The sequence below is a fragment of the Camelus bactrianus genome, chromosome 17 (genome assembly GCF_048773025.1).
Source record: "Camelus bactrianus isolate YW-2024 breed Bactrian camel chromosome 17, ASM4877302v1, whole genome shotgun sequence".
NCBI classification, from domain to species: domain Eukaryota; kingdom Metazoa; phylum Chordata; class Mammalia; order Artiodactyla; family Camelidae; genus Camelus; species Camelus bactrianus.
Window position 1 is genome coordinate 31,398,502 of NC_133555.1, and position 27,660 is coordinate 31,426,161.

The 27,660-nt window shown below is 43.8% G+C and overlaps 1 protein-coding gene across 2 annotated transcripts in view; it reads left to right on the forward strand.

Annotated features, from left to right (window-relative positions):
- The first annotated feature begins 729 nt into the window (after positions 1 to 729).
- Positions 730 to 27,660, forward strand: part of RFT1 (RFT1 glycolipid translocator homolog) — a 36,100-nt gene continuing 9,169 nt past the window's right edge. The window contains exons 1-10 of one of the 2 annotated variants that reach the window (XM_010969043.3): positions 730 to 849; positions 4,428 to 4,513; positions 6,216 to 6,332; positions 7,448 to 7,637; positions 8,212 to 8,313; positions 11,950 to 12,087; positions 18,374 to 18,452; positions 21,682 to 21,732; positions 22,430 to 22,560; positions 23,636 to 23,780. In XM_010969043.3, coding sequence (XP_010967345.1) covers positions 787 to 849; positions 4,428 to 4,513; positions 6,216 to 6,332; positions 7,448 to 7,637; positions 8,212 to 8,313; positions 11,950 to 12,087; positions 18,374 to 18,452; positions 21,682 to 21,732; positions 22,430 to 22,560; positions 23,636 to 23,780 — 1,102 coding nt within the window. In that variant the 5' untranslated portion in view covers positions 730 to 786. The remainder of the gene's footprint in view (positions 850 to 4,427; positions 4,514 to 6,215; positions 6,333 to 7,447; positions 7,638 to 8,211; positions 8,314 to 11,949; positions 12,088 to 18,373; positions 18,453 to 21,681; positions 21,733 to 22,429; positions 22,561 to 23,635; positions 23,781 to 27,660) is intronic. The other variant, XM_045505972.2, reaches the window with a different exon arrangement.

Below are 27,660 nucleotides of genomic sequence, written 5' to 3' on the forward strand. Positions count from 1 at the left end.
GGGCTTCCTATGGCCTGTAGAGCAGATGCTAAGAACGTGGACAGAACAACTGCTGATTGTGCTGGGCGCTTTACATTTTATTAAGTGCTTCCCTACTATTTTTCTGCTCTGTCCTCACAATGGGTAGCATGAAGGCAAGAGAGGCAAGTTTAGGATCAGGAGCCTGGTGTCTGCTCCACCCAGGTACAAGTTGTGTAGGTACAAACAAGACACTTAACGTCTCCAAGTCTCACCTTACTTATCTCTGACAGCAGGGTCCAGTTTTCAGTACTTTAGAAAGGATTACACAAAACTACACATGTGAAAATGGTGTATTTAACTTCTGGTCCTGAATTCTTTCTTTATAAAATTGATACAATCCTTATTTAGGCGGCCGTGACTGCGATTTTGTAAGCGAAGACCGAATGGCAAGAATCGTATTACAGAGGCCAGTGAATAGTTTGTTCCCTTTGGCAGATGTGGCCAGGAAAGTTAGTGTTTCTTGGTTGGTAGACTGGGAGCCTCAGGGAAGGGGCTTTGGCTACTTTAACAGCGTCTTTTAGTGTGGTCACAGTATTTAGCTTACTTGGCATAGGAAGAGAGAACCACAAAGAGAGAACGAGACGCCGCGCAGTTACAATGACGTATCCGAACCCCGCCCGCTTTAAAGGCCAGAACGCCTCATGCCCCGCCTCCGCCGTACTAATATAGCCAGTCAGCGAACGAGTCGCTCTGTGACGATATCTTCTCGCGACCACGCCGGCTGGCGGCTGCATTTCTTGGGGACGGAGCCTGGGCGCCGAGGCTATGAGGAGTCAGGAGGTGCTGGGCCAAGCGGCCCGCTTGGCCTCCTCCGGTCTGCTCCTCCAGGTACTCTGCCCGGCCGATTCCAACCCGTCCCACAATCGGGTTTCACGGGGAGGCGGCCATGGGGCCTTTGAGAACCCACCTTGGGGCAGATCCAGTCACGGCGGGGACTCCGCAGATACGGAGGGTTTCGGCAGGAGGGGCTGGCGGCGGAGAGGGGACACCTGGGCCTAAAGTTGAGAGCCTACGTTCAGAGCCATGGCTGGGAGACTGCAAACAAGCCATTCTCCTTTTGAGCATTGTATTTCCCATATGGCAGTAGGAAGGGGTTAGGTCAGGTCGCAGGGGTGCCTCGCATTCTAGAATCTCATACCCTTTGAGTCAGAGGGTTTATTTTCTCTGTGTTCTACCCCTACCCTCAAACACTTAACTCAAATTCTGACTCCCACTGAGTTCAGAGACACAATATGGCATAGCTAACAACAGGGACCTGGGCTCAGGCTTGAATTGGAATCCTGGTTCTACCCCATGGTTGCTGAGTGACCCAAGACAAGCAACTTCACCTGCTAGGCCTCAGCTCCTCATCGGAAAATGGGGGTAATAATAGTACCTAGCTCATAGAAGTTGCTGTGAGGCCAAGTTAGGGTTGTTGGATAGTTGCATTTAACACGGTAGTATGCTCTGGCTCTTAGTGTACACTTAGTACACGTTGGCTGCATCTTCCTTCTGGCTATGTGACCTTAGACAAGTCACTTCCCCTTCTTGGCCCTAATTTTAATCATTTGTGAGATGTACATGCCACGTGGTCCAAAAGGTATCATAAAGATTCTTTTAATCCTAGGACCTCTCACTCTTGAGCTGTTCAGCCCTTCCTCACAAGTCCTGAATCCACCCCCACCCCTTATATTAGAGAGGCAGCATTTCACATGGGAGTTATGAGAAAGAATCAGGCTGACTAGGGCTCAAGTTTGGGCCTTGTCACTTGCTAGATGCCTGCCCTTGAGAAAATCTCTTAACTTCTCCAAGCATCAATTTTCTCATCTTAAATGGGAACAATAATGCAACCTCATAATGTCATTAGGGAGATTAGATGAAATGTCTGAGTGCCTGGCATAAAAATATGAATTTTTAAAGTGGTCATAGTAGGGATGAAATGAGGCAGTCTATATGAAGCTGTAGAAGAGTTCCTTGCACAAGATATGTACTTAATAAACATTAGCCATTCATCTAACCCTAAATTAGGTGAACCCCAAGTTACCTAGTTGTGTTGTTTTTCTATTTCACAACATAAATAACTGTTTGAATTCAGTGCTTTATCCACAATGTTGATTGTTCAACCTTTGACTACACCTTAGTACTGAGATTGGCTTCATGAAGAGAAAACAAGTCATAGCAGAAAACACACTATACTAGGAGGCAGGTGGCCTTACCTGTAAGGTCAAGCCGGGTCATTTGCTTGCTGTGGGGCAAATCATTTTTCTCTGAGTCTTACCTTGCTTCCCATGCATTTACCCAATTGTTTTTAGGGGTCAAATAATTAACAGATGTCAAAGAGCTTTTTTTTTTTTTAACTGTCAAGTCCTTTACAGAGTAAAATGAAGACTGTTAATTACCTTTTAAAAACAGTCAGTGGGATTGTTACTCGCCTCTTAAAAACAGTCAGTGGGCCTTTTGCACTGAGCCATCAAGAAACGGCAGAGTGAAGACACCGCTTTTGGCTGAAGTGGCAGCATGTTGTGTTGTTTCGCTTCATTTGGTGGTGTCTGATCTGGGGGAGGACTAACTGTTGGGGAGTGTGAGTGAAGGGGAAGGCTTTGGAAGTGTTGGGGAAATGCAGAACTGCCTCATAGGCCCTCAAAAAAATCCATTTTTGTTTACATCCTTTAAAAAAAGACTTACTAATAAGGGCCACTCTGTGGAGGAAATACTGGGAGTGTGAGCAACCTCATAGCTTCATTAGTTCAAACCTTTATTCAAACCAATTAGCAGATAGGGTTATGGCCTGAGACATTAAGTCTCTTAGGCAATGATAACTTTGAAGTTAACATAAATATGTGTATGTGTGTATGTGGGTTTTTAAAAATAGCCATAATCTTTAGATTTCTTGGAATGTTTTAATTCAGTCTTGTGTGTTTTCTTAGATTACAGTGCAGACATTTAAGGTTGCTTTGCAATTACATTGTGTCCTGCAAGGATTTGAGAGCTTATTCTCTAAACTCTGAGTCAGCCATAGTGAAAGCGTTAATGCCTTTCAAAACTGCTTTCACTTCTGTGATGTTTGACCTTGTTATCAACTCTGTTTGACCTTGTTATCAACTCTATGACGGTAGCCTCACTTGGCGGGGATGAAAATTGAGGCTTTTAAATATTAGAAGATGATGGGTTTAGATAAATGGTGAAATGAGACTCTCAGCTGAGTACTTTTTCCATTAAGAACTGTGCAAATAGTTTTCAGATCTCTAAAATTGAGTGCGTAATTTGGTGTGTATGTACATACCTGTGTGTTTCTAAGGAGAGGCTGCAGGACTTTGATCAGACTTATGGAAAGTCACCTTTGACTCCATAAAGGTTAGCGCTGTGATACGTTGGCTTTGGAGACCTTGCTGCTCTGTTATGCTTCTGGAGCAGTGTTAGACGGCAGTCTCCTTTTTGGTCATACCTTGCCCCAGAGATTTGCAGACTGCTGTGATCCGCTGATGTACCTAGATTGAGTCTTCCAGATTGCAACTGTTCACGTGTAACTCTGAGGGTGTTTGACAAAGAAGTGATCTGTCATTTGCTCTGGAGTGACCCTGAGTTACACCTGTGGTGCTTCCAGGATGCAAGGGGGAGTCACTTGGTGAGTGAAGCTTGCGCCCTAGCCAGTAGCCCCATTTGGCAACCTCACTTAATGGCAACCTGTTTTTCTCTGTCTAATGGGAAGAATTCTTTGCTCAGGTGGTGTTCTTGAATTGGCAGGCTTGAAAGTCTCAGGATATACCCTTTTCAAATGGCATTAGTTAGCTTCTGTCTTCCCTTCTCCCCTGTTTTATATTGTCTTATTATTACAGTTGTCATTTAAAAGGTATTTCAACTCTCTGGAAAGTGACAAATATTCGGCAAATAAATATAGCCTCTTCTTTTTTTTAATCGAGAAAACTGAAGTTCAAAGAGATGAAATGTCATTGTTGGATCCTTAGCTATTACTAGGCAGAGAAGAAGGAGAAATTAGATTCCATGATTCCTAGTAAGTCTGCTCTGTCCTGCAGGCTCCCACTTGCTGAGTGTGTGCTATCTCTAAACAGGCTGGAGGGAGGGCCGACGTGAAGCACTCACCAGAGTTCCCTTTCTGTTTCCTGGAGTGCCTAACTTTTAACCTGAAAAAATTGGGTGAATCTCTCAAGGCCTTCCTCTTCTCATCAGTAAATTAGGGAGACTTCCAAGTGCCCTCCAGGGTTCCCTGACCATTGCACAAGGGTGCCGAGAGACCCCAAGAAATGAAATTTCAGAAACAGTGCAGACAGGTTAAGCATTTGAGAGAGAATCTCCCTGGCAAAGCTGCTGTATGTTGTTACATTAAAAACAGCAACCACCTTGTGTTCATTTCAACAAAGTAAACCCTCCCAACATAATTTATTCCTATGTATTTTCTGGTTCTGTAGGTGGTGTTTCGATTGATCACCTTTGTCTTGAATGCATTTATTCTTCGCATCCTGTCAAAGGAAATTGTTGGCATTGTGAATGTCCGGTAAGAAGCTACGTACCCTGGCATTGTCTACCACTCACTCCCCTAATCGGGTTTTCTTCAGACTCTGTACCTTTGTGTCACCCTTGGATTTTAGAAGCATGGACCTTTACCGGAAGCTGAGTGTTTTATCAGTGGGCTGAGGAGGAGCGGGCTGGGGATGGGGGATGAGCGGGCAATGGTGCTTTTAATGGACCCATGGAGTGTTTTCCATTAATAGCCTCCAAAGGCACATTTCTCTGCCGGCTGTTCTGGTGTGCCTGCTCTTAGCACCCAGGAGAGGAGTGGGAGTAATTCACTGCAAACTCCGTCTCAGGTATAATCGTGTGTTCTTGTCCTGCTGACAGCAAAGGAAGAAGGAATTCTGTGGTTCGTGAGGATGTGCTTCACAATTGCAGGGCTGGGCCAGCCACCTTCCTTCCCTCCTCAGTGAATTTTATAATTGCAAAGTGGTCGTGGGATGAGAGCTCGAGTCCTTGTCATTAGTTCCTTGGAGGCTCTTAGAAAGCCAACTTGCTTTGTCTTTTAGATTCAGTTTGTTTATTCGACTCTCCTCTCTGTTCAAGGACACCCACACATATTCTGTCTTCACAAATGACACAAAAATATACGAAGTGATGTGAGTCTTCAGTATAGCTCAGCTTCTCAAGTGTACCTTCATGTCCTGGTAAACAAGACAGTATGATCCAGATAGCATTTCACATCTAATGCTTACCAAACAGATGCTCTTGACTCTATTCTTGGAGCTTATTGAAGGCTCTCGAACTTTGGTGAACAAAGAAATCATCTGAGGAGGTTAGCACTAGGTTGGGCTGAGGAGGCGCCCAGGAATATGCATTTTGATAAGTTTTTCATGTGATTTTGAAGTAGGGACCATACTTTGAGAAATGCTGTTACAAAAGCAGGAAGGAAGAGGGCCAAGTCCCCTTAGGTACTTAGACTTGAAAGCAATTTGGGTCTCTCCAGCTGGCCTCCCCCAGATTGGCAGGTCCCTGCGCTGACAGCCCTTGTCTGGCCTGCCCACCTGCTTAAGGTACAGTTCAGTCTTCTCATTTGGACAGAGGCACTGGGTTGCAAGATGATTCTTGACAACCTCAGATACCTTAGCCCTGGACCATCCCCATTCTGGCTTCATCCATGCCACTGCCTGTTGAGGAGGGGGAACCTTAGCTACTCTTTGCTGAGGTGCAGGGGGGTCCACCTAGGAGGAACACAGGCAAGCCTTGCCCATCTGGGCTGCAGCAGCCTCTGAAGCGACTGCCAGCCTCATTGTCTGTGCCAAGATTCTCCACTCAGCAGAGTCTCAGCTTCTCTCAGAAGGGCCATTGGGTCACCAGTCTCAGGGTGACCAAGAGGCCCCCTTGCTGTGTAGAGTCATAGCTTATCCTTTTTTCCTCTTTATACTCAGAGCCACACCTCTGCCTGTAGCCACAAAGGCTGCAGGCTTTGGGGGCAACTGTGACAGTTCTGTCCTGGACATAACACTGTAGGCACACACTTATATGTCTTTTGTTTGATTCCTAACTTTGTTGTTCACGTGGATTGGATTAGTGGCGGGGGGAGTCCTATAAGAAACCATTGCCTCCCACATCACCACAGTGCTTTATGACCAAGACTTTTTCTCTTCCTCATTGCTGGCAAAACCCCAGAAGTTCTCTCTGTGAAAAAACTAAACATCATATTGATTTCCGTTTTTCCCTTACAGGCTAACACTGCTTTACTCAACCACCATCTTCCTGGCCAGAGAGGCCTTCCGCAGAGCATGTCTGAGTAGGGGCGCCCAGCGGGACTGGAGCCAGACCCTCAACCTCCTGTGGCTAACGTGAGTTGTGCTTTGGCAGAGACAGTTTCACAGAGGCAAGTGTGATGAGTGTGACAAGCTAAACAGCAGCACTTACCTAAAGCTGAATAGTCTCTACACTTTGGTTATCGGTGGGTTTCTGGGCCCTTGGCGTGGGGCGGAAGGGGAGTGTCTGTGAAGGAGCTTCTCGGCCGTTTCCCTCTGGATGGCCAGGAGCCAGGAGGAGGTGCTGGGCAGCAGTTTCTGTGCCAGGTTTCTAGCCCCACTTCTACCCCCTCTGGAGGTTGTTCCTGCTGTTTTGATCCCCACTGGGTCTGAACCATCTTTTTTATTCCTAATCTTTTCCCTTGCAGTGTTTTCTGCACTTTTAACAGCCACTTACTATTTTTTGAAAGCTTTTCTTCACATCTTTCTTCCATTTTGTTATGCTGATTTCAGTTCTGAGCCTTTTAGAATTGTCTTGAAGACCAAGTATATCAGCTAAAAATTGTAATGGCTTTTCTGCAGTTAGATCCCCTCCTGGAGGGCTGGTGGTTGAGGTGATTCCTGGTCCTGCCCTTACATAACTCCTCATTACCTCACAGAAATGACTGTCATAAGGGCTGGTAGGTGTGCATTTTATTAGAGGAATGACTGTTAAGTACCCGGTCATATTTAAGTGCTCTCTGGTCACATGTGAAAGAATACTGTGTCCTGGACTCAGATATTTGAGGTACAAGAGCCAGCTGTATACTGTCCTTCAGTCATTCTAAGTGCAAACAACAGGTACCTTCTGGGAGTTTTACTTACAAGTCAGTGTAACACAGTAGTTGTGAGTGCAGACTTTGGAGTTAGATTAAGATTGGGTCCTGCCTCTCTCCTTGACTAGCTGTTCATGACCTTGGCCAGATTCCCCAGGGCCAATCAGCCTTAGTTTCCTCATCTTTTAAATGGGGGTAATGCCAGAGGATCACTGTGAGGAGTCAGTGAGATAAAGGAGGTGAATCATAGTGCCCGGCATGTAGCAAGTGCCTTAATAAGTGGTAGCTGTTTTTATTATGTCTGTATTTTCTGTTCTAATAGTGTTACTATTTTAATACATATTTATTTTTATTTTTATATTTAGCATATCAAGAAACATTTTTCCCCTCTTCTAGAGTCCCTTTGGGTGTGTTTTGGTCCTTGTTCCTGGGCTGGGTCTGGTTACAGTTGCTCGATGTGCCTGATCCTAATGTCATCCCCCACTATGGAACCGGAGTGCTGGTGTTTGGTCTCTCAGCAGTGGTGGAACTTCTGGGAGAGCCCTTCTGGGTGTTGGCACAAGCACATATGTTTGTCAAGCTCAAGGTCAGTGTGCCTTCTGCTGTGAACGAGAAATGTGAAGAGTAAGACAGAGTGGTTTTTTAAAAATGCTTTTATAGGAGGGAATGGTCTTTTCAGATTTGCATCTAAAAAGATACTTGGAAAAAGGTAGCATGATCAGTTCAGTTCATTCACTTGAAATTTGACAGATGAGCTTGGCTGAAGTTCACCTAATGCTATGCTATTAAGGAAGAACAGGTTTGCTAATAGGAAAATTATTAGATTAAATAAGAATTTAAGAGGACTATAAAGGTTTTTTTAGATTTTTATAGTGATTATTTAGTTGTATACTAATATTTTCATCTTTTAAGATATATTATCTGATATGTACAAAAGAATATATTATCTAACGTATATGTAAATCTTAAAGCATGATAATATGCTGAAGGTCCATGAACCTACCACCCCACCCAAGAAGCAGAACATTATTGATAGTATGTCTGAATGTATGCCCCCCTCCTCCACCAGGGTATCCACTATCCTAGGTTTTCTGGGATTCCTTTCCATCTTTAGTTTTTAATAATGTTTGTAAAATACACCCTTTACCGTGTGTTTGCAGGTGATTGCTGAGAGCCTGTCAGTTATACTCAAGAGCATCCTAACAGCTTTTCTTGTGCTGTGGTTGCCTTACTGGGGACTGTACATTTTCTCTCTGGCCCAGGTAAGAGTTACGGCTTTTAACTTTTGTATAATCTGTGTTCCTCCGTCTGTTTTTCACTTCTTGCTCCTATTACTTCACAGTTTACATATGCATGTGGAGAATCTGGAAGCTCTAGAGAGATGTTCTTGGCACTGCTTCTCCTCTGGCTGCCATGTCCATCCTGCTGCATGCACTGACACCACTGGTGTACCCTGGGGACCTTGTGAGGGTCACATCTTGGGCTCATTGTCAAACATAAAAGCTCCCTTAGACATTCAGTGGGAAAGCCTGCCTCAAACTGATCTTTGATTGTCTGACAACAATCTTGTGGACGACACAAAAAGCAGTAATAGGGTGGGGTGGGAATCAAATTGCATGTGTGTTATTTTCCCTGGATTTCAATCAGTTCTTTTCAGAATAGCAGGAAATTCTGCTAACCCTGTTTCAAACTGAGATTGAAATCTCTTGTAATTCAGAGGGCATGAATCATGTCATAGCAGATACATTTTCGGTTGTAGCAGTTTTGACTTCAATTTATCTTTTAATTTTCTACTTTTAGTTCATGTTTCTAGTTCTGTTAAAATATAACTAGAGTACAAGTGCTAATTTTAAAAACGAAACCTAAGATCAGATAGTTGTCAGACCATTTTATAGTAGAATATAATTTGTAATTTTTCTTAATGTATAGGAAGACAAGTTAAAACTCTTAGCAATGATTTATGTGAAAATATTTCCCATGTCCTAGGCAAAAACTACAGATATTTTTGTGAAACACAGAAGAGCTAAATTTAAAATTATAAAGAATGAGATTTGCTTCCTAAAAGCCATTTCCTACAATTGCATATTTTAGAGAAGTTACCTGTGACTATTTCTGCCATGTTTTATTAGATCTAGAACTACAGTTCTCAGCATTCATCATTGTTTTTGATCCTAATAAGATAGGAGGGCCATGAAGATGCCCAGTCATTGGTTGATTCTTATTGAGAAAGATACTTGCATTATGACTTTCTGTCATAGCTCCCACCCAGGATAAGTCATAGATCATAGGTCAGCTTGGCCAATTCTGAGTGTGTTTGCATCCTTATCATAAGACTTCTGGGAGCTCTTCTCTGGTACATTCTCTGTCTGTGTCTGTGGGAGAGGTCTAAGAGCCAACAGCACTCCATATCAGCAGGTGAGCCACACCTACAGCCCTGGGATTCCCCTTTGTCCAGCCTCCCTCCAGGTTCCTCCTTGAATTGGCCTCCTGCCCCATTGCATCATATCTCAAATAAAAGAGTCACTCTAGATATATAAAGAACTCTTCCATCTGAACAACAAAAGACAAACCACTTAAAAAGTGGGTAAAGGATTTGAATGGACATTTCTCCAAAGAAGGTATACAGATAAATGGCCAATAAGCACGTGAAAAGATGCTCAACATCATTAGTCATTAGACAAATGTGAATCAGAACCTTAGTGAGATATCACTTTACACCCATTAGGATGGCTGTTATCAAAAAGATAGAAAATAACAGGTGCTGGTGGAGACAGGGACTAATTGAAACATTCATACATTGCTGGTGGGAATATAATATGGTGCAGCTGCTGTGAAAAACAATGTGACAGTTCCTCAAAAAGTTAAATGTAGAACTGCCATATGATCCAGCAATTCCAGTCCAGAGTACGTACCCAAAAGAACTGAGGACAGGTGTTCAAACAAAAATTTGTACATGGATGTGCATAGTAGTACTATTCACAATGGCCAAAAAGTAGAAACAACTCAAGTGTTCATCAGTTGATGAGTGGATAAACAAAAATGTGGTATATCTATACAACAGAATATTATTGAGCCATAAAAATGAAATACTGATACATGCTACAACATGGATGAACCTTGAAAACATTCTGACTGAAAGAAGCCAGACACAGAAGGCCACCCATTATACAATTCCATCCATATGTAATGTCAAGAGTAGGCAAGTCCATAGAGGCTAAAAACAGGTTAGTGGTTGCCAGGGAATGAGGGAAGGGAGAATGAGGGCTTAATGGGTATGGAGTTTCCTTTTGGAGTGATAGAAAATGCTCTGGAATTAGATAGTGGTTGTACAATATTGTGACTGTTCTAAAAGCCACTGCATTATATGCTTCAAAATGCTTAAAATGGTCAATGTTATATTATGTAAGTTTTTCCTCAATTAAAAAAATCAAGAGGAATCATCTAGTTAGGAGACTCTGCATGAAGAGGTGGTTGTTATTCCCCAGGCTCTGGTCAGCGGGAAGGTGGAGAGAGGCAGAGAACGGAGCTAGAAAAGTGTACTTGTTACAGAGGACGTTGGCATCAGATGGTGTGGCTTGCTGCAGTGCTGCTGTGTCTTAAAGGCCTTGAGGAATGAAGGAGGAAAAAGTAGGGTGGATGGTGGGTGTGTCCTCAGGTGTGGCTGGGTGTGGAGAGCAGAGGAGCCTGCACCTGCCAACCTGAGACTCCTCTCTGTCCCTGCTCTGTGCCTTACTGCAGGGTAGCCTTGGTGTTTCCACACTGAAAGTGGGGCCTGGAGGTCCCACTCCTTCTTAAGCTAGTGTATACTGGTCTTATGGGAGAGGAGAGAAGGGAGCTCATGCAAAAGGGCTCTTTGGCTACTCCTCTTCAACCTGCAGACAAAATGCCACACTGCTTCTCCTGGCCAGAAGCCACCTTTGGTCCCACATGGGAGGAGAGAGGGGTAGGGCTTCTTATCTCTCCTTCCCTCCCCATCCTGTAGTAGCTCTCGTCCTGCCAGTGTACTGGGCAGAGGAGAGCCAGCAGCTCAGTTCTGCTTTTTAAATCATAATGTCACAGGTTTCCAGGGTTCATGGAAAATCTCTAGCCCCAGATGATGGCAAGTCCCTGCATACTAGCACAGCTGGACCCGTGGATCCTCACTGCATGCTGTCTAGGCGGGAGAGCCATTCCTTTAGCCAAATACAGATCTTTTGAGAACGTATCTGACATTGCTACGGTGGTTGCATGAGTGAATGTCTGTCATGGAAGTTATGTTCTGCCTGCCTGGAAGAATTTCTGTTCTCCCCGTGAGGTGAATTTGGAATACCTTCCCCAGAGATGCTGCAGTGGAGCTGGGTCTTAGTGAGTAGTGCTGTTTTCCAGAGGGTGAGGCATTGCTCGGTAGAAAGTACAGCTAATTAAGACAGTTATATTTCTTTATTTTTTATTGAAGTGTGGTTGATTTATAATGTTAGTTTCAGGTGTACAGCAAAGCAATTCAGTTATACATATACTTACAAATGTGTACACATATATTTTCAGATTCTTTTCCATTATAGATTATTACAAGAAATGGAATATGGTTCCCCATGCTATACAGTAGGTCCTTGTTGTTTAGCTATTTGATATATAGTAATGTGTGTCTGTTAATCCCAAAGTCCTAATTTATCTGTCCCTCCCTTTCCCCTTTGGTAACCATAGTTTGTTTTCAGTGTCCATGAGTGTATTTCTGGTTTGCAAATAAAATTTGTACCTGTTTTTAGATTCCACATATAAGTGATATCATATGATATTTGTCTTTCTCTGTCAAGACAGTTCTGTTTCTTGACTGGACTTTGAGGTCAAATTTATAGGCGTGTTTTAATTATGCCTCTGTTAAAACAGTGTAATTTAAACCCATTATTTTCTTTTTTCAGCTTTCCTATACCACAGTTCTGGTGCTCTGCTATGTTATTTATTTCACAAAGTTACTGGGCTCCCCAGAATCAACCAAGCAACAAGCTCTTCCTGTCTCCAGAATGACAGATATGTTACCCAGAATTACAAGAAGTAGAGTAAGTAATGCATTTTGTCTCTTTTCATTTTAATCACAGATGCTGGTTACCCCCAAAGGAAAGAAACGACAGCTTTACTGTTTATTGTTATAATACTAAAGATAATTTGATGGCTCATGTTTATTGAGTGCTTGCTGTGTGCTCAGCCAGGGTTTCTAAATCTTGGCACTATTGACAGTTTGGGCCAGATAGATTTTGTTACGGGGGCTGTCCTCTGCATCATAGAGTATTTAGCAACATTCTTGGTCTTGACCCACTAGATGCCAGTAGCTACCACCCCCCAGTTGTAACGACCAAAAATATCTCCAGACACTGTCAAGTGTCCCCTAGGGGACAAAATTGCCCCCAATTGAGAACCACTCTGCTAGGCCCTGTGCGGGATGATTTACATGCCTTATTTAACACTTATAACAACTCTTTGGGGCTGGCATTATTATTTCTATTTTAGGGTTGAGGAACTGAGGTTTAGAAACTAAATACCTGCCCAAGACGAGGGTCAGAGTGAGGACAGGAGCCTGGAGTGGTGTGAATCCCAGCAGAGCATAGGCTGTAACCACTGTGCTCACTCTCTCTGTTCTGCTGTGTCTCTTGGTTTTTCCCAGGACTGACCTTCAGCACAGACAGCCCAGAGGGCTGACAAAGCAGAGATGGCCCCTGTGTGGTTCCTTTCTATCAGGCCAGTCTCTCAGATGATCCCCTTCCCCACATAGACCAGTGAGGATTCCAGAGGCTGATGTGTAGGAGTGAGCCATGAGCTCTTTCTACTTAATCCTTCAACTCTCGGTACATTTGACTTTTATCTCCTGACTCTTGTGGGGTCAGGGCTGTTGCCTCCAGCCCAGGGCCTGCACACGTGATGTTTTACCACATCACCTCTGCACGGATGCTCTGTGCCCTGCTCCATCTGGGCTGACCCAGTTTCCCTTTCTTCTGTTCTCATTTGCTTGCTGGATGAGGTGCACTTAGTTGAGGTAAGGCTTTGACTGGACTTCTTACTACTTTTTTGTGATTACTGGAAAATGTAAGAGAATATTTGGGCCTTAATTCTCAGAACGTAAGGAATCCTGTTATACAACTTTTCAAGAAAAACCAGACATTACATAACCAAGCCAGATATGTTCTCATTTGTTAGATGAGAGTTCTCCATTCTGATCAATTAGATCTTACTTTTAACCTAAATCAGCATGACAGTTTTTGGATACCCTGATGCCTTATCTGCAGGCTTAGATAGTTCAGAACTCCAGATCACTTCTCTTGCCTGGAGCTTCTGCCCCTGCCCACAGAGTGGGCCTGAAAATGCAGAAGAGTCCCCTTCCCTGAGTTCTCCGCAGAGCCCACCTGTGTCAGACCTGGCCACCTTTTCATACTGGGCCAGAATCTGCGCCCCAGCAGTGTTTTGGAAAGGAGCATTTGGATCATTAATTCAGTCAAAGAGGGAGGATAAGGAAGTCTGTCGAGAGTGTATTTAACCCTATGATGGGCTCAGAACTCCGACCTTCAGCTTCCTTATCTGTCAAATGGGCATAAGAGTACCTCCCTCCTAAGGTGGTGGTGAGAGTGAGATGAAATGGGGTATGTAAGGTGCTTAACAGTGTGGCCTGGCATAAGTGGGCATCCATAAGTGACAGCTCATACCATCACCACCACCTCACTGCTGCTCTGAGAGTAGGAGTAGCTCCACTGGAGCCTCCTAGCCAGGAGGACACTGATGCATTGGTAGGAGAGCTCAGTGGTTTAGTTTGGCAATCTGTCCCAAAAGTGCCTATGCGCATTCTGCTGGGACATAAGCCTTGACCATGAAAAGGCTGGGTATACCTGTCACATGCAGTGGCACCAGTCCTGCTGACAGAGCGCAGCCCCTCTGTCCCCTAGGTGCTTTGTGGGATACGGACACATAGGTGACTGCCAAGCCTCAGGGAGCTTCCTGTGCCTCTGGGAGGTGGTAGGGACTCTCTCCAGACCCCAGAGTCCTCATTTTTAAGGTGAGATTGTTAGTCCACATGACCCTTGAGGTCCCTCTGAAGACTTAGGGAATTCTGTGTAAGTATTTGAACTTTGACAAAGAACCGTTGATAATAACTGCCATTGACGGCCAGATGACTTGGTGCCTGGCACTAGGCTAAGCACTTTACTTGGACTTCTGTCCTTAATCCTCAGAATAATCCTGTGAGATAAATACTATTGTCTCCCATTTTACAGATGAGAAAACTGAGGTTCAGAGGAGTTAAGTGACTAACCCCAAATCATACAGCTGGCTTTGGACCCCCTTCCCTCTAACTTTTGTCTGTGAACTAACCTTAGTCTATGTGTCTAACTTCTATGCTGTGAAGTCTTCCAAAAGAAATGGGCTTATTGCCCAGAGTAATTCTTTATTTACTTGAAGATTGGGAGGTTGCAGGTAGAGCAGTTAATTATTCAAGTTTATTTTTTAAAAAATAAGAAAGAAATGAGATGACTCTGAATGCAGTGGATGACGACACCGCACATGCTTGACTTGAATCTCCGGGACAGCTTTCTGCCCTGGGGGCTTCTCCTATGAAACTGGTCAAACAATTACATTCAAAATTACCTTGACCAAATTGGGAGATTTCTTTCCTCCTCTTGTAGAATTCCATCTTCTTTAAAGATACTTATTTAGCCTTAAAATGATACCTGAAATATTGGTTTCCTTTTACATCTTTTCTACTCTTCAACACTTCTGAGTGATATAGTATGAGAGATCGGCTAGTATTCAAGTACAGCTGAGGAATTTAACACAGCAAACATGTATTAAGCAGTATCCTGTGTTAAGCACTGTACCAGGTGCCCTGGGTGGGATCCCTGCCCTTAGAACTTGGATTGTGATGGGGAGATAAGATGTGGACTCTGCTAACTACACTGGAGTGTATATGTCCAGTTAATATAATAGAGGCACAGAGAAAGAACTGATGAATTCCATCTGCAGGTGTCAAGGGAGGCTTCGTGGAGGAAACTGCTTGGGTGGGCAGAGGTGAATGTGCATGTGTGGTGGAAATGAGCATTCGTGGCTGTGGGGAGGAAGAACATTTGCTCGGGGCCTATTATATGCCCACCACTGTGTTGGAGTTGGGATTGCAGAAAGGACTGGGTTCTTAGGTTGGCTGGATAGTTGGGGAGGGGAGAGGAGAAGAAGCAAAAGGGGGAAGGAGGTTCTGGCCTGCTGGGTCAAGCCAGGGAACATGGCCTCAGTGCTGCAGGGCGTAATTCAAGGGCATTGGAGCCTTCTGAAGGTTTTTGACCAGTACCATGATCTAATTGCTTGTGTTGAGGAGCTTATCGTCTGTTAGAGATTTATTGTGTCTCGTTTTCTCTCATTCAGTCCTCATACCAGCTCCAGGAGATAGGACTTATGCCATTTTGCAGTTGAGAAAACTGAGGCCTAGCAAAGTTAAGTATCTTGCCCATGGCCTCCACACTCCATAAGTCAGAAGCTGCAGTTTGTGCCCTGGTCTCTGAGCTTAACTCTAAAGCCTGAACCCTACCAGGAGGAGGATGGGCTAGAGAAACGGTTGGAAGTGAAGGAGATTGAGAAGCGGTGGGGCAGTCATCCAGTTGAGAAGTGATGAGGAAAGTGGGAGGTGGGTGGAAACGGGAGCGTGGACAGAGCCGGGGCAGTCTATAGCCCTGAAACAAGAGGGAGAGGGAGGAGTGCTGTATGGGGTGTGGAGGTGATGGGAGGGCAGGCGACAGGACCGTGGCCCCTGTGACTCCTGATGTGGCAAAACAGCTGGTTGGACCATTCTGAGTCATAAGAGTTTGGGAAGTGGAAGAGTGACTCAGATTAAAGCATAGTGAGCCCCGAGTTCTGATTCCAGACCTTCTCCAGAGATACTGCCTGTCACCTTTCCCTATCCACGCCTCAGTTTCCCCATCACAGGAAGGCAGTGGAGTGAGTGGCTTGTTGGTCAGGGGATTCTGGAAAAATTCATAACCATGTAGACCAGCTCAGCAGTACCAGCCTAGCTCTTGTGAAGAGGCCTCTTTTGACCTTCCCAAGGGACAAGTCCTTTCAGAACAGAATGGTAAAAGCCCAGAGAATGTGCTGCTTTTTCCTCTCACTTAGCAGTCACCTCTGAGAAGAAGCTCAGTCTCTAATCAGACTTCCTGCCTCTGTGTCCTTAATGAGCATTTAGAGTTAGTAAGTGGTGTGGCCATTCCTTCCAAACCATGAATCCATTGAAATTGAAGCCATTAGGAGAAAGGAATGCTCAAGTATGAGCTTTCAGATCAGATACACTGTCATGATTTCACCCTCCTAAAGAACTTTTTTTTTTTAAGAGCTCATCTTCCCAAACCCATTCACAACCTACTGGCAAGTAGACTTCACAGAAGCCTGTGGGCCAGCCATAACCGTTCATTTTCTTTGAAAAGAGCACAGTTACTGCTTTGCAGACCCCTTCCTCCTCCAGAGGACCACCTTGCACAGAGGAAAACAGTGAGAGAGAGAATGTGCTATGAGGTGGCTCCCTGAAGCTAACTATGGGTGGGCTCAGTGAACGAGGGCGACATGGTCTACAGTGCCCCCTAGTGGTGTGTGCTCCGGGAAAAGGAGATGCCCAATTTCCTTTCCCATTGGGGAAAATTTACTCCTGTACTAGAGCTACCCCTGGCATCTGCTCCAGGTCCAGTGATGACTGAAGGCAGCGTAGTTTGGGAGGATTCAGACCTGTCCTCCAAATCTGGAAGAAAGAGGTGAGGAGATTGAGGACCGGAAATTGACCTATGCTTTCAAGGAGTACTCTAGACTTGCCCTGTTCTAAGTGGTGAGCACCAGCCACATGTGTCTGTGGAGCATTTGGAATTGGGATGAGCTACAAGTACAAAATACACACTGGATTTCAAATATTTAGTATTAAAAAAATAATGTGAAATGCTTCTTTCTTTTCATGTTGAGGTGATATTTTAGATTAAATCAAAATTAATTAATTTTAAATCAAAATTAAAATATTAAAATTAATTTTAGGGCTTTTTTTGTGGGGGGGATAGTCAGGTTTATTTATTTACTTACTTTTTTAAGAGGTGGTACTGGGGATTGAACCCAAGACCCTCTGCATGGTAAGCATGACACTCTACCACTTGAGCTATACCCTCTCCCTGTTAAAATTAATTTTACGTGTTTCTTTTTACTGTTCACTGTAGGCTGCTAGGAAGTTTAAAATTACGTATGTGGCCTGCATTATATTTCTACTGAATAGCATTGCTCTACACAGATAGGCTTTGAGCCAAGAGCTGGGGCCTATGTGCCTGGGACAGGTTTCAAGCCTGCCCTTGGGCCAGCTTTCATTCCTAAAGCTGACCTTTTGGAGAGGTGGGATGGGTTTGGCCTTGTGAGTCACCCCTTTCCTCCTAAAGAACCGCCTGCAATCCCACCTTTCAAAAGTCGTCACTTTGGTTAATAAGAACTTTTCAAAATGCAGGTACCCTGAGATTAAGAACCTAACACGTAAAGGGAATTTTCTGGAATCCAAGGATACCTTCATAAGAGAGGAAAGGCCCCTCGAGGAAACTAGGAGGAGGTAGAAAAAAAAGAAGGCACATGCAGCTAGCTGCCCTACTCCAGCATTTTGTGGTCAGCTCTCTTGCTTCGAGGCTGCCTGTGTCTTACAGGTTGACCTCTGTCCTTCCTAAGTGTTTAATTCCTTCTTACCCTCCTTGTCCTTAGGAAATGATCAATTTGGTGCTACCCCAAGAGTTCTGAAAAAGCTGTATCAGAAGTTTGGGGTTTGTTTTTTTCTTTCCTCTGTCTTACCAATTCTGAGTGGTTTAACTGACCTGGAAGGCCTAGCTTGCTTTTGAAATCTACAAGCAAAGCTCATATACTTTGTGTAAAGGGACCCTGGATAGCTAAATAGAGCGTTAAGATGTGGAGTACCTGGAGCAGAATTTGTCCTGTAAGCTTGGCATGCTTTAGACCTCTTTTAAGGAAAGAAGTGACTGTGAGCTGTGTGTGTTCGGTGTGGTCCACTTACTCTCTGCACAGCAGCAAGGAGACAGCACAGTTCTTTAGGGGTCTCAGTGAACGAATCTTGAGCAGACCCTTCCAGGGAGGCTCTTCTACCTAGAGACTTTGCCTTCATGTTTAGGAATGTAAATTCTTTGCCAGCATGTGTCGATGTCTTCTGCATGCTTAGCAGTAAATGAAAAATTAGTGGGAACTATCTAACTTGGGATTTGGAGACCAAACTGAGTTTGCCTCTCATGTAGTGTTATTGTATTCTGAGACTGGCACCACCTGGGAGGTTTTGTTTTGTTCTGTTTTTTCTTCTAGGCTTTTGTAAATTGGGAAGAGGCTAAACTGACTTGGAGTTTTTTCAAACAGTCTTTCTTGAAACAGATTCTGACAGAAGGTAAGTAAAAGGTTGCTCTGAGCAGTCAGGAAGTCATAGGATAAGTGAGGGGATTCCATCTAGGATGGAATGCCTCCATCTAGGCCACCTGGCTCTCTAGAGCCCCCGGCTCAGAGGACCCTCAGAAATGGGAGCTTCTTAAATAAGGGGAGGAAAAGTAACATTTATTTAGTTTGATACTTAAGTTGTCTAGTTTAAATTTCTCCACAGCCTTGTAAGAGAGATTTATTATGGATGAGGACACTGAAGGTCAGTGAGGTTACATAACTTCTGCAGGGTCCTATAGGGATGAGGCACAACTTAATCTGAATCCAAGTCTAACTCCAGAGTCCCATGTTATGTCATTTAAGTATTCTATCAATTACTGAAAGTTTGGAAAATACAGAAAACTATCTGTAACCTCATTATCCTAACTTTTATACACTTTCTTCCCTTTTTTGAACTTTTTAAAGAACCAGATTTTCATTTTATTTTCTTAAACAATAAGATTCACCTGTGGGACAGTTTGGTCGGCCTTCTGACTTCTCAAGGCTTTCCAGTTTCACTTTGACAGTGACAGCTCTCGATGCAGAGGAGCTGAAAGTATATCTAGTTTTTCTATACGTATATATTGGTTTATTTATACCCAGCACTGTTTCAAAAAATGAAATTGGATGCAACTATAAGCTGCTGAAGGTGGTAGTTTCTCTCTATATATAAATTTCACATGTCTATACATCTATATATATTACTGAACATATTTTAAAATATTAAAAAAATTCTTTTAATTATAAAAATAATACAATCCCATTACAAAAATTTTGGAAAATAGAAAAGTTTCCTGTGTTTCTAGCTTTCTAATACAACTGGCATTATTATCTTGTTATTTTTCTTTTTTCCATCTTCTTTATTTTTATTCATTGTACTTCCAAAGAGAAGTAACTCCCCCTAAGACTCACTTTCCTCATCTGTGAGTTAAAGGAAAGGACCAGGAGGCGTCTGAGGGCTCTCTGAGCTTTGAGAATGCATGTTTCTAGCCTGAGCCCTTATAAAAATGAAACTGTTCCCAGGACTTCTGGAGGAAGTAAGGGTCAGAAGCCTTCGGAGAGCTGAGTGAAGCTGCTTTAAGTTTCTTGAGAGCAGGGAAAATGTTCACCACTGTCTCCCCCAGCACCCTGCTGGGCCTGGCACGTGATAGATTTTCAGCAAGTATTTGTTGATAAAGAAAGGTAACTGTAATGAAACCGTATATCGTGATAGTTCATATTATTGGCAGGACAGACAAATCAGTGTAGGCAGTTTGTAGGGAGGGTAGTTGCTTAAATGCACTTTTTTCCCTCTCAGAGTTTAAAGGGCAGTTTGGATGAGTTGAGGAATGGATGCAGTCCAAGCAGTGGTCCTAAGTTAGTTGTCAGGATTGCAATGGCTCAATGTGTGTTTGCAGCAGCAGGTGTCAGCCACACCCAGCCACTCGAGCTCCCGAGCTGGGTCTGCTCCAGTGTTGGGCCATCCTAGCCTGGCCCTCACAGGACCCTTAGGAACTTCCCAGGGCCTCCATGTCCATGGCTGTGAAATAAGGATGGGGCTTGACAGGGACCCCTAAATTCTTTTTATCTAAAAACTATAATTCTAAAAAAGTTGAAATCAGTCATTGTTATGGCAAAAATGTGTGTGTGTGTGTGTGTGTGTGTGTGTGTGTGTGTATACCGTTACCTTCTGCCCCCACATTTCCTGAACACTGTACCAGGTGCTGAGAATACACCGTTGAATGAGGAACAGGCTGCGGCGTCATTCTTTCCCCAGAGACGCAGGCATTTGTGTGGTTAACTCTGATACAGGGCAGTGAGACCTGTACTTGGAACATCAGCTGATTTGCCAGACATCTCTCTTTTTTAGGGGGGAGGGGGTAATTAGGTTTTTATTTATCTTTTGGTGGAGGTACCAGGGATTGAACCCAGGACCTTGTGCATACTAGGCATGTGCTCTATCACTGAGCTATACCCTCCCCCCATCGCTAGACATCTCTTGAGTGTATTCTCATTTCTCAGAGCTCTGCTGGGCAACCAAGGATAGAGAGATGACCGAGACATGGTTCCTGCCCTCAGGGAGCTCACAGAACTTGAGAGGGAGAGGCCTGGTGTGCCAGAACCTAGGGCAGCCCCTGTAGAAAAGCCTTTGTAAGTGGTGGGACTAAAAGGCTCCCTGTAGGGTGTAGCAGAGGATGATGATCGAAGGTGGGAGGTGAGGGTGAGTTTGGTGAAGGGACGCAAAAAGATAGCTTGGAATCAGTTTCTAAAAGGCCTCAAATGCAGAATCAAGGCACTTGAACTTTTTGCAAACACTGCAGAGCCATTTAAAGATATGAAAACATGTATTGACTTAAGATATATATTTGCAAAATCTAGAACTGTTATCAGTGAGGATGGAGCAGAGCAGAGACACAGATGGGAGCTAGTGAAGTCCTGTGGGTCCGTGCCTGGGACAAGCTGCAGAGGTCCCTGTCACAAATGCAGTGGCTGGGAGGTTGTAGGGAGGCAAGGATGGAAGAGAGACTTGAGAGAAGACCACCACTTGCTTCTCTTAATACTGCTTTCCTCTTTGAGCAAGGTGCTAGGAGGTGAGAGTGGCCCCTCAGGGCTGTGGGCACTCTTCAGTGCTTCACCTCCATAGTGGTCAGTGTTTTCCACTCACGGGTAAGTGCATTCATGGAAGCTAGGGGTGGACAGTAGGACTCTGGGCCAATGTCTTCACCTTGAAGACACTAGATTGTCTTAGACTTGAATCTTGAATTTGGGCTCCAGAGCCTTGCCAGGCTCCACAGACCTTTCTCCACCCGAGAGGAGAGTTTTGATGACTGTGCACTTAATCATGGACCTTTCATTTCGCAGAATTTACACTCAGATTATCTGACTTCCCTGAAAACTTAAGATAATCATTTTCATTATTAACATTTTAGAAACAATCCATACTTTTAAAAACACTTATTAGACTGGTTTTACTGATTTTTGTTTTGTTTTTAATTTAACTAGTTTGGAGATTTGCTGTCAATAAAGTCCCCAGCACTTTCCAAATTGGTATTTTGAGATTATTTGAAATCAATATTAGGACAAGAAACATGTCTTTAACTGATTATCTAATTTTTCTCCTTTAAGAGCATTTGCCAACTGGAAGTTGATAGACAATAAGAGAAAAGGAAATGAGAAAATAATGTGCATTTGAAGTGCTAATTATTTTGCTTTTCCATTCTTAGGCGAGCGATATGTGATGACATTTCTGAATGTGTTAAATTTTGGCGATCAGGGTAAGATGAAATTCTGTAGTGTTTTAATTAAAGAACTATTAGTAGACACTTTCTAATATTTTTCTCCATAGTTTGACAGATTCAATGAAAAAATGAACCTGAAGTTTGTAAGAAATGAATCCTGAAGATTGAAAATTATAGATCTTTGTAAATATATATCTGACTATCCCGCCTCATGTGTCTTGCGTGGCAGATTCTCTCTTGAGATCCCCTGCCCTTACCCTGCTTTCTCCAGAGCTCCAGTCATTTTGGGGCTCAAAGGTCGCTAAGAGGAAAGGGAGCTCATCCCAAGTCACAGAGATTTGCCCCATGTTTGTGTGGTTCAATAGGTCTTAATACTCTTTTCAGATTTTTTTTTAATATAATCCCAAAGTAGTGGAAATAAAAATAGAAAAAAATCAACTCGACATTAATGACTTTTATGAAGTGCTGGTGAAGGAAATGTTCTGTATTTGACTGTATCCAAATCAGTATCCTAGTTGTCATACTGTGCAATAGTTTTGCAAGAACTTTTTATTTGGGGAAACTGGGTAAAGTGTACATGGGTCTCTCTCTTATTTCTTACAACTACACCTGAATCTATAATTATCTCCAAAAGTTTAATTTAAAAATTAAATTAGAAAAAATTTTAATAGTGCTGTGAAAATTCAAGTTAAAAAACCATTGAAATTGTTATTTCTTCCTTTTTGTTTTGTAGGTGTATATGATATAGTGAATAATCTTGGCTCCCTTGTGGCCAGATTAATTTTCCAGCCAATAGAGGAGAGTTTTTATATATTCTTTGCTAAGGTGCTAGAGAGAGAAAAAGACGCCACACTTCAGAAGCAGGTAGTCCTGGTTCTCATCTCTCAAGTGAATTCTCTCTCTATGTGCAGGATAGACAGACAAAAATATGGAGATGTTTCCCTTCTGTTTGATCTGAAATTTTCTTCTGTTTTCATTCTTCTATCACATTCTGAATGATAGCAGGACCCTGAGTCACTTCTTCTTTAGCACCTTCTCCCTTTCCCCTGGACTGGCTCTTCCTTCTCACCCTTTGTCTTTCTATGTGACATTATTCTTGTCCCAGCCCTCTCTGAACTCTCTACGGCTGTCCCCAGTGCAGCGCAAACCCCCTCCCTTGGTCTAGTCTTAGGTATAAGAATGAGATTGCCTCTCCCATGCTTAGATTCTCAAGAACCAAAGGTGAGTCCAAGGATGCAGAGACTGGAGCAGAGCTCACCAAGGGCGTGGGAGGAAAGCTCTTATTTGGTCTCACTCTCCACACCAGTTGTGTACATCCTGACCATGAGAATCTACATACTCCAGCTGATAATACAGAAGAGATTTTAATCCAGGAGTATTTGGTTGTAGAAACTTCCTTTTTTCTAAAACCATTGAAAATGTCTGACTTATCTTAGAATTAAAAGCAAGCTGAGTCAGCCTCTTACATGTCTTAGAAAACATTTTAAATATAGTTTATGCACAGTATCTCAAATGAGCTAATCTGGTTTTCAGTCTGATTTCGGAATGTTTTCCTAAGTGTAGATTGACAGGAACATTGGCATTTGGCGTCATTTGTCAAGAAGAGCAGGCTGACAGAGCTGGCTAGCAATGTAAAAACTTGTCCACGTAAGAATAAATGTCAGAGGGGAGAGTGAGTGTTTCTTAGGCAACATTTGAAATAGTTTATCCTACACGACTTAAAAGCTAACCCTCCCCTGCACTGCCTGAGGAGGCACACATTGTCTTTTCTCCCCCATTTGCTAATTGACGTGGAAACAAATCCAGGCTACAGAAAAGCAGTGATGGCCCTCGTCAGTTGAAAGCATGACCAGTAAAACAGCAAAGGGAGAAGGCCTCATGTGAAGTTTTTCTTTAGCTCATGATTCATCCCACTTCCTTCCCTCTTCCCTGGCCCCAGGAGGATGTTGCTGTGGCCGCTGCGGTTTTGGAGTCCCTGCTGAAGTTGGCCCTGCTGGCTGGTCTGACCATCACTGTTTTCGGCTTTGCCTATTCTCAACTGGCTTTGGACATCTATGGAGGGGCCATGCTTAGCTCAGGATCAGGTATGCACAAGAGGTTTTTCCAGACTTGTTCTAAGTTCCAAACTGAAATAGAAGAGTCTTATGAAACTCAAACACATGGTTGACATCTGTGTCAGTGTAGGGAAAATTGCCAGTGGCTACGGCTGTGGGACAGTTCCCCTCACCTGAGGTCAAACCAGCTCAGGGCACAGTTGGGTCTTTGGCACCAGGTGGATCAATCCCCCAACCTCACTTGGAGAAGTTGTTGGGAACCTTTGGCTTTCCTCTCAGGCCTAAAATGTTTTGCCAAATGCTTCCCTGTGCTCCCTCTGGGGCAAGCGAGGAAGGCAGAGGGCAGGCTCTAATGAGTCTCTGCTTGGTACTAAACACATCCAAAGATAGTCAGTGCCACATAAATCTCACGGCCTGATGCATAAAAGCCTCTGAAGGGTAACCCAGAGCCATTTGCAGAGAATGAAATTGATCTCAGCAAATAAAATGGTATATTTAATCCAGTGACTCTTGGGTTTTGAAAGAGAAAAGTATTGAATGTGTCTAACTTTGAAACACCTGGTGCCCAGGACACTGAGCATCTTACGACATTACTGGGCCCTATGGACTTCACTAGTTTCAAAATGTGCTGGATTGTGGGCTGGCAGTCCATATGTAGTGTTTCATCTTGGGTAAAGCAAAGATGTTTTTAATTCGTCAGGTCACTAGACAAGAACCCTGAAGACTTTTTTCTGCTGCCCTATCTCAAATGTAAAGGGCCTTGTCAAATGCCATTTTACATGTTTTAATCTCAACTATAGTGGGCTCAAACTTTTGGTATTAGGAGAAGAAGGGCCAGGTTTCTACACTAGAGCAAACACTAGGTCATTAAGTTTGAAGAAACACCTACCATGAAACCAGTGGTGTGGTTTGTGGCTCCCTGGGGCTTGTGCCATGAGAAGTACATCTCCATCAGGCAACTGCAGGGAGACCTCATTAGAAGGCCATTACCAAGTTAGGGTGCAGAGATTGGTGGCAGTGGGGGACAGACTACTTCACAGCAGCTCTGCACCTTTGGAAAGGTAATCACCAAGGAACAGCCTTTGGAACGCAGTCACAGGACAATGCCATAGGCAGAGAGCTGTCCCATCGATAAAATGTTCATTTGCTGGAGTTATTAATCATAGAAGATATATAAGCAAACCACTGTCACCATGTGGTCTTCTTACTCAAGTGAGATGCTGGTGCCAATCTTGATAAGTTTGTTGCTTAAAAAGGTCAGTGTTAGTTGACTTCTAAGGTAATAAATTCTATCTCTAATGGTTTGTGTCCAGAATCATTAATAATTTTAGACTCAGAAAGATAGTCTCTTGGTATCATCTTCAGAGAGAGCGGAGTCTTGAGAATGATCTGGTTTCTCGGTCTCTGGAAAGGATGTGCGGTTGGTGTGCCGCTGAAGGATCTTTCGAACCGTTGTGGCCTCTCACCTGGCCGGGCCCCCTTTCACGTCTCCTGTCCCAGCAGGGTCTTCAGCATTTGTCTTCTCATTGCAGCTGCCTCTCATTTTGACCTAACTTCCAGCACTCTGGAAAGCTCGCAGTGGCTTCTGGGAGGGTCAGAGTGTCTCCCCAGGGTGCCCGCCAGCTCTCCTTCCCTCACCTCCACACCACCCCTGTTCTCCTTGCCCTGCTCCCGGCTCTTCAGACTAGTGCTATGTACTTGAAGCCTTTCCTGTACCAGAAAATATTAGCACTGCTGCTCTCCGCCCCCCACCCCCACCACAGTCTTTTTTGTTTGCTGAAATACCTCCCAAAACTTGACTTTCTCCAGAAAGTCTTACGAATCAGAAAAGAATGGGAACTTTCCATGGCTTAGCCCAACCACTTCATTTTGAAAGTGGAACTTGCAACACTGCTGTCCTCAGTTGCCCCCGTTGCATGTTGGTTTTTGTCCTCACCCGTGGAGGGGCTCACCTGTGCCCTGAAGTGGCCTCTTAGAGTCTCCACGCTCTGTGCTGCTGTCTCCAGACGTGGGACTTGGATGCAGCAGAGGCGGCCTTCCGTGGGGCACTGTGGTTTTGCTTGCATTACTTGGACTTAGCACTGTATGTAATTAGGGGCTTTGTGAGAGCTTAGACTTTTCTCAGAAGTCTTCCTCAAACCTCGCTTTTCCACGCTAAAGAGAAAGAGAAACATTGGATGAACTTCCCTGAGATTTGTTACACTTATCTCCTACATGCTTGTCTTTTGCTCTTTCTTTTGCTTTTTAAAATCTCTTTTTCTCCTCTGTCCCCTTACATTAGTTTCCTAGGGGTGCAGTAACAGTGTACCACAAGTTTGTCTCACAGTTCTAGAGGTCAAAAGTCCAGACTTCTGGTGCCCCAGGGCCGTGCTCCCTCTGAAGGCTCTAGAGGAGGAATCCTTTGCCTCTTCTAGCTTCTGGTGTTTGCCATCAACTCTTGACTTGTAGATGCGCTGCCCCAGTCACTTGGCTGTCTTCTCCCTGTGTGTCTCCACATCGTCTTCCCTCTGTGGGTGTCTGTGTCCAAATTTCCCCTTTTTATAAGGACACCAGTCATAATGGATAAGAGCCCACCCTAAGGGCCTCCTTTTACTTGATTACATCTATAAAGAACCTGTTTCCAAATAGTTCATACTCTAAGTTATTAGGGGTTAGGACTTCAAATTACTTTTTAAAATTTATTTATTTATTTATTTGGGGGGGGGGCAGGAGATAATTAGGTTTATTTATTTACTTATTTTCTTAATAGAGGTATTGGGGGTTGAACCCAGGACCTTGTTCATGCTAGGCATGCACTCTACCACGGAGTTATACCGTCTCCCTCAAATTACTTTTTGGGGGATATAATTCAACCCATACTGCCACTCAGTTCAATCCATAGTTGAAGGTTCTATCCACGAATTCCTCAGTTTCAACCTTTTTCCCCAAATTAACTCAAAGCCCTTATCCTTGAATCATTGTTTCCTGTGAGAATTTGTGTTTTCCATGTCGCAGAGCAGCTCACTATCAACCTTCAGGTAGACCCACACGTGCCATCAGCTTTCAGTTACCAGATGAGAGGTGCAGGTGATGAGGGGAGCATTCCTCCCTGCCGGGGAGAGGAGGATGGAGAGAGGCAGGAAGCACGCTGAGCCGAGCCTCCAGCCACCCCAAAGCAGAGCGTGTCCCTGCCTCCTCAGCTGCTGTCATCCCCCAGCTGCAGTGGGGGCCAGGCTACTTTCTGCAGCAGCTTGGGGAATGAGATGCACATGACATGATGGAATGTGGAACCCAGGAGAGGGTCATCTGTGGAAAATAGTTTTTTGTTGGGCATTAGGGCTGCCCTGTTAGTATTCCTTTTGGTAACTTTTGACTGCCGTAAAACTGTTCAAGGATCCCGTGGCATGGAGATATTTCAGAGGAAGCAGCTTTCATAAACCATGAATAAGTTTCACATTCTGAGACTCTGGAACTTCAGCCCTCCCCACCGTTCTCTTTTTGTGGTTTAGTTTTTTCTTTATTGAAATCTAGTTTACATAAAATGAAATGCTGTTCTCTGAAGAGTACAGTTTGATGAGTTTTGACAAGTACATATACACTCAGGTAACCAAAATCCAGATTAAGATACAGAACATTTCCATTACCCCAGAAAGTTTTCCTAGGACCCTTTCCAGTCAAGTGCCCCCCACCCTCACCTCAGAGGTAACCACTGCTCTCATTTCTTAGTATTGCTTTTAAAAAGGATTTCCTATAAATGAAATCATACAGCATGGGCACTTTCCTGTTTAGCTTCTTTCCCTCAATATAAAGTTTTTGAGATTCATCCATGTTTTTACATGGATTGGTACTTTTCTCTCTTTGATTGCTTCTCAGTATTTCTTTGTATGGTTGGCCCACAGTTGGTTTATCCTTTCCCCTGTCAGTGATCACT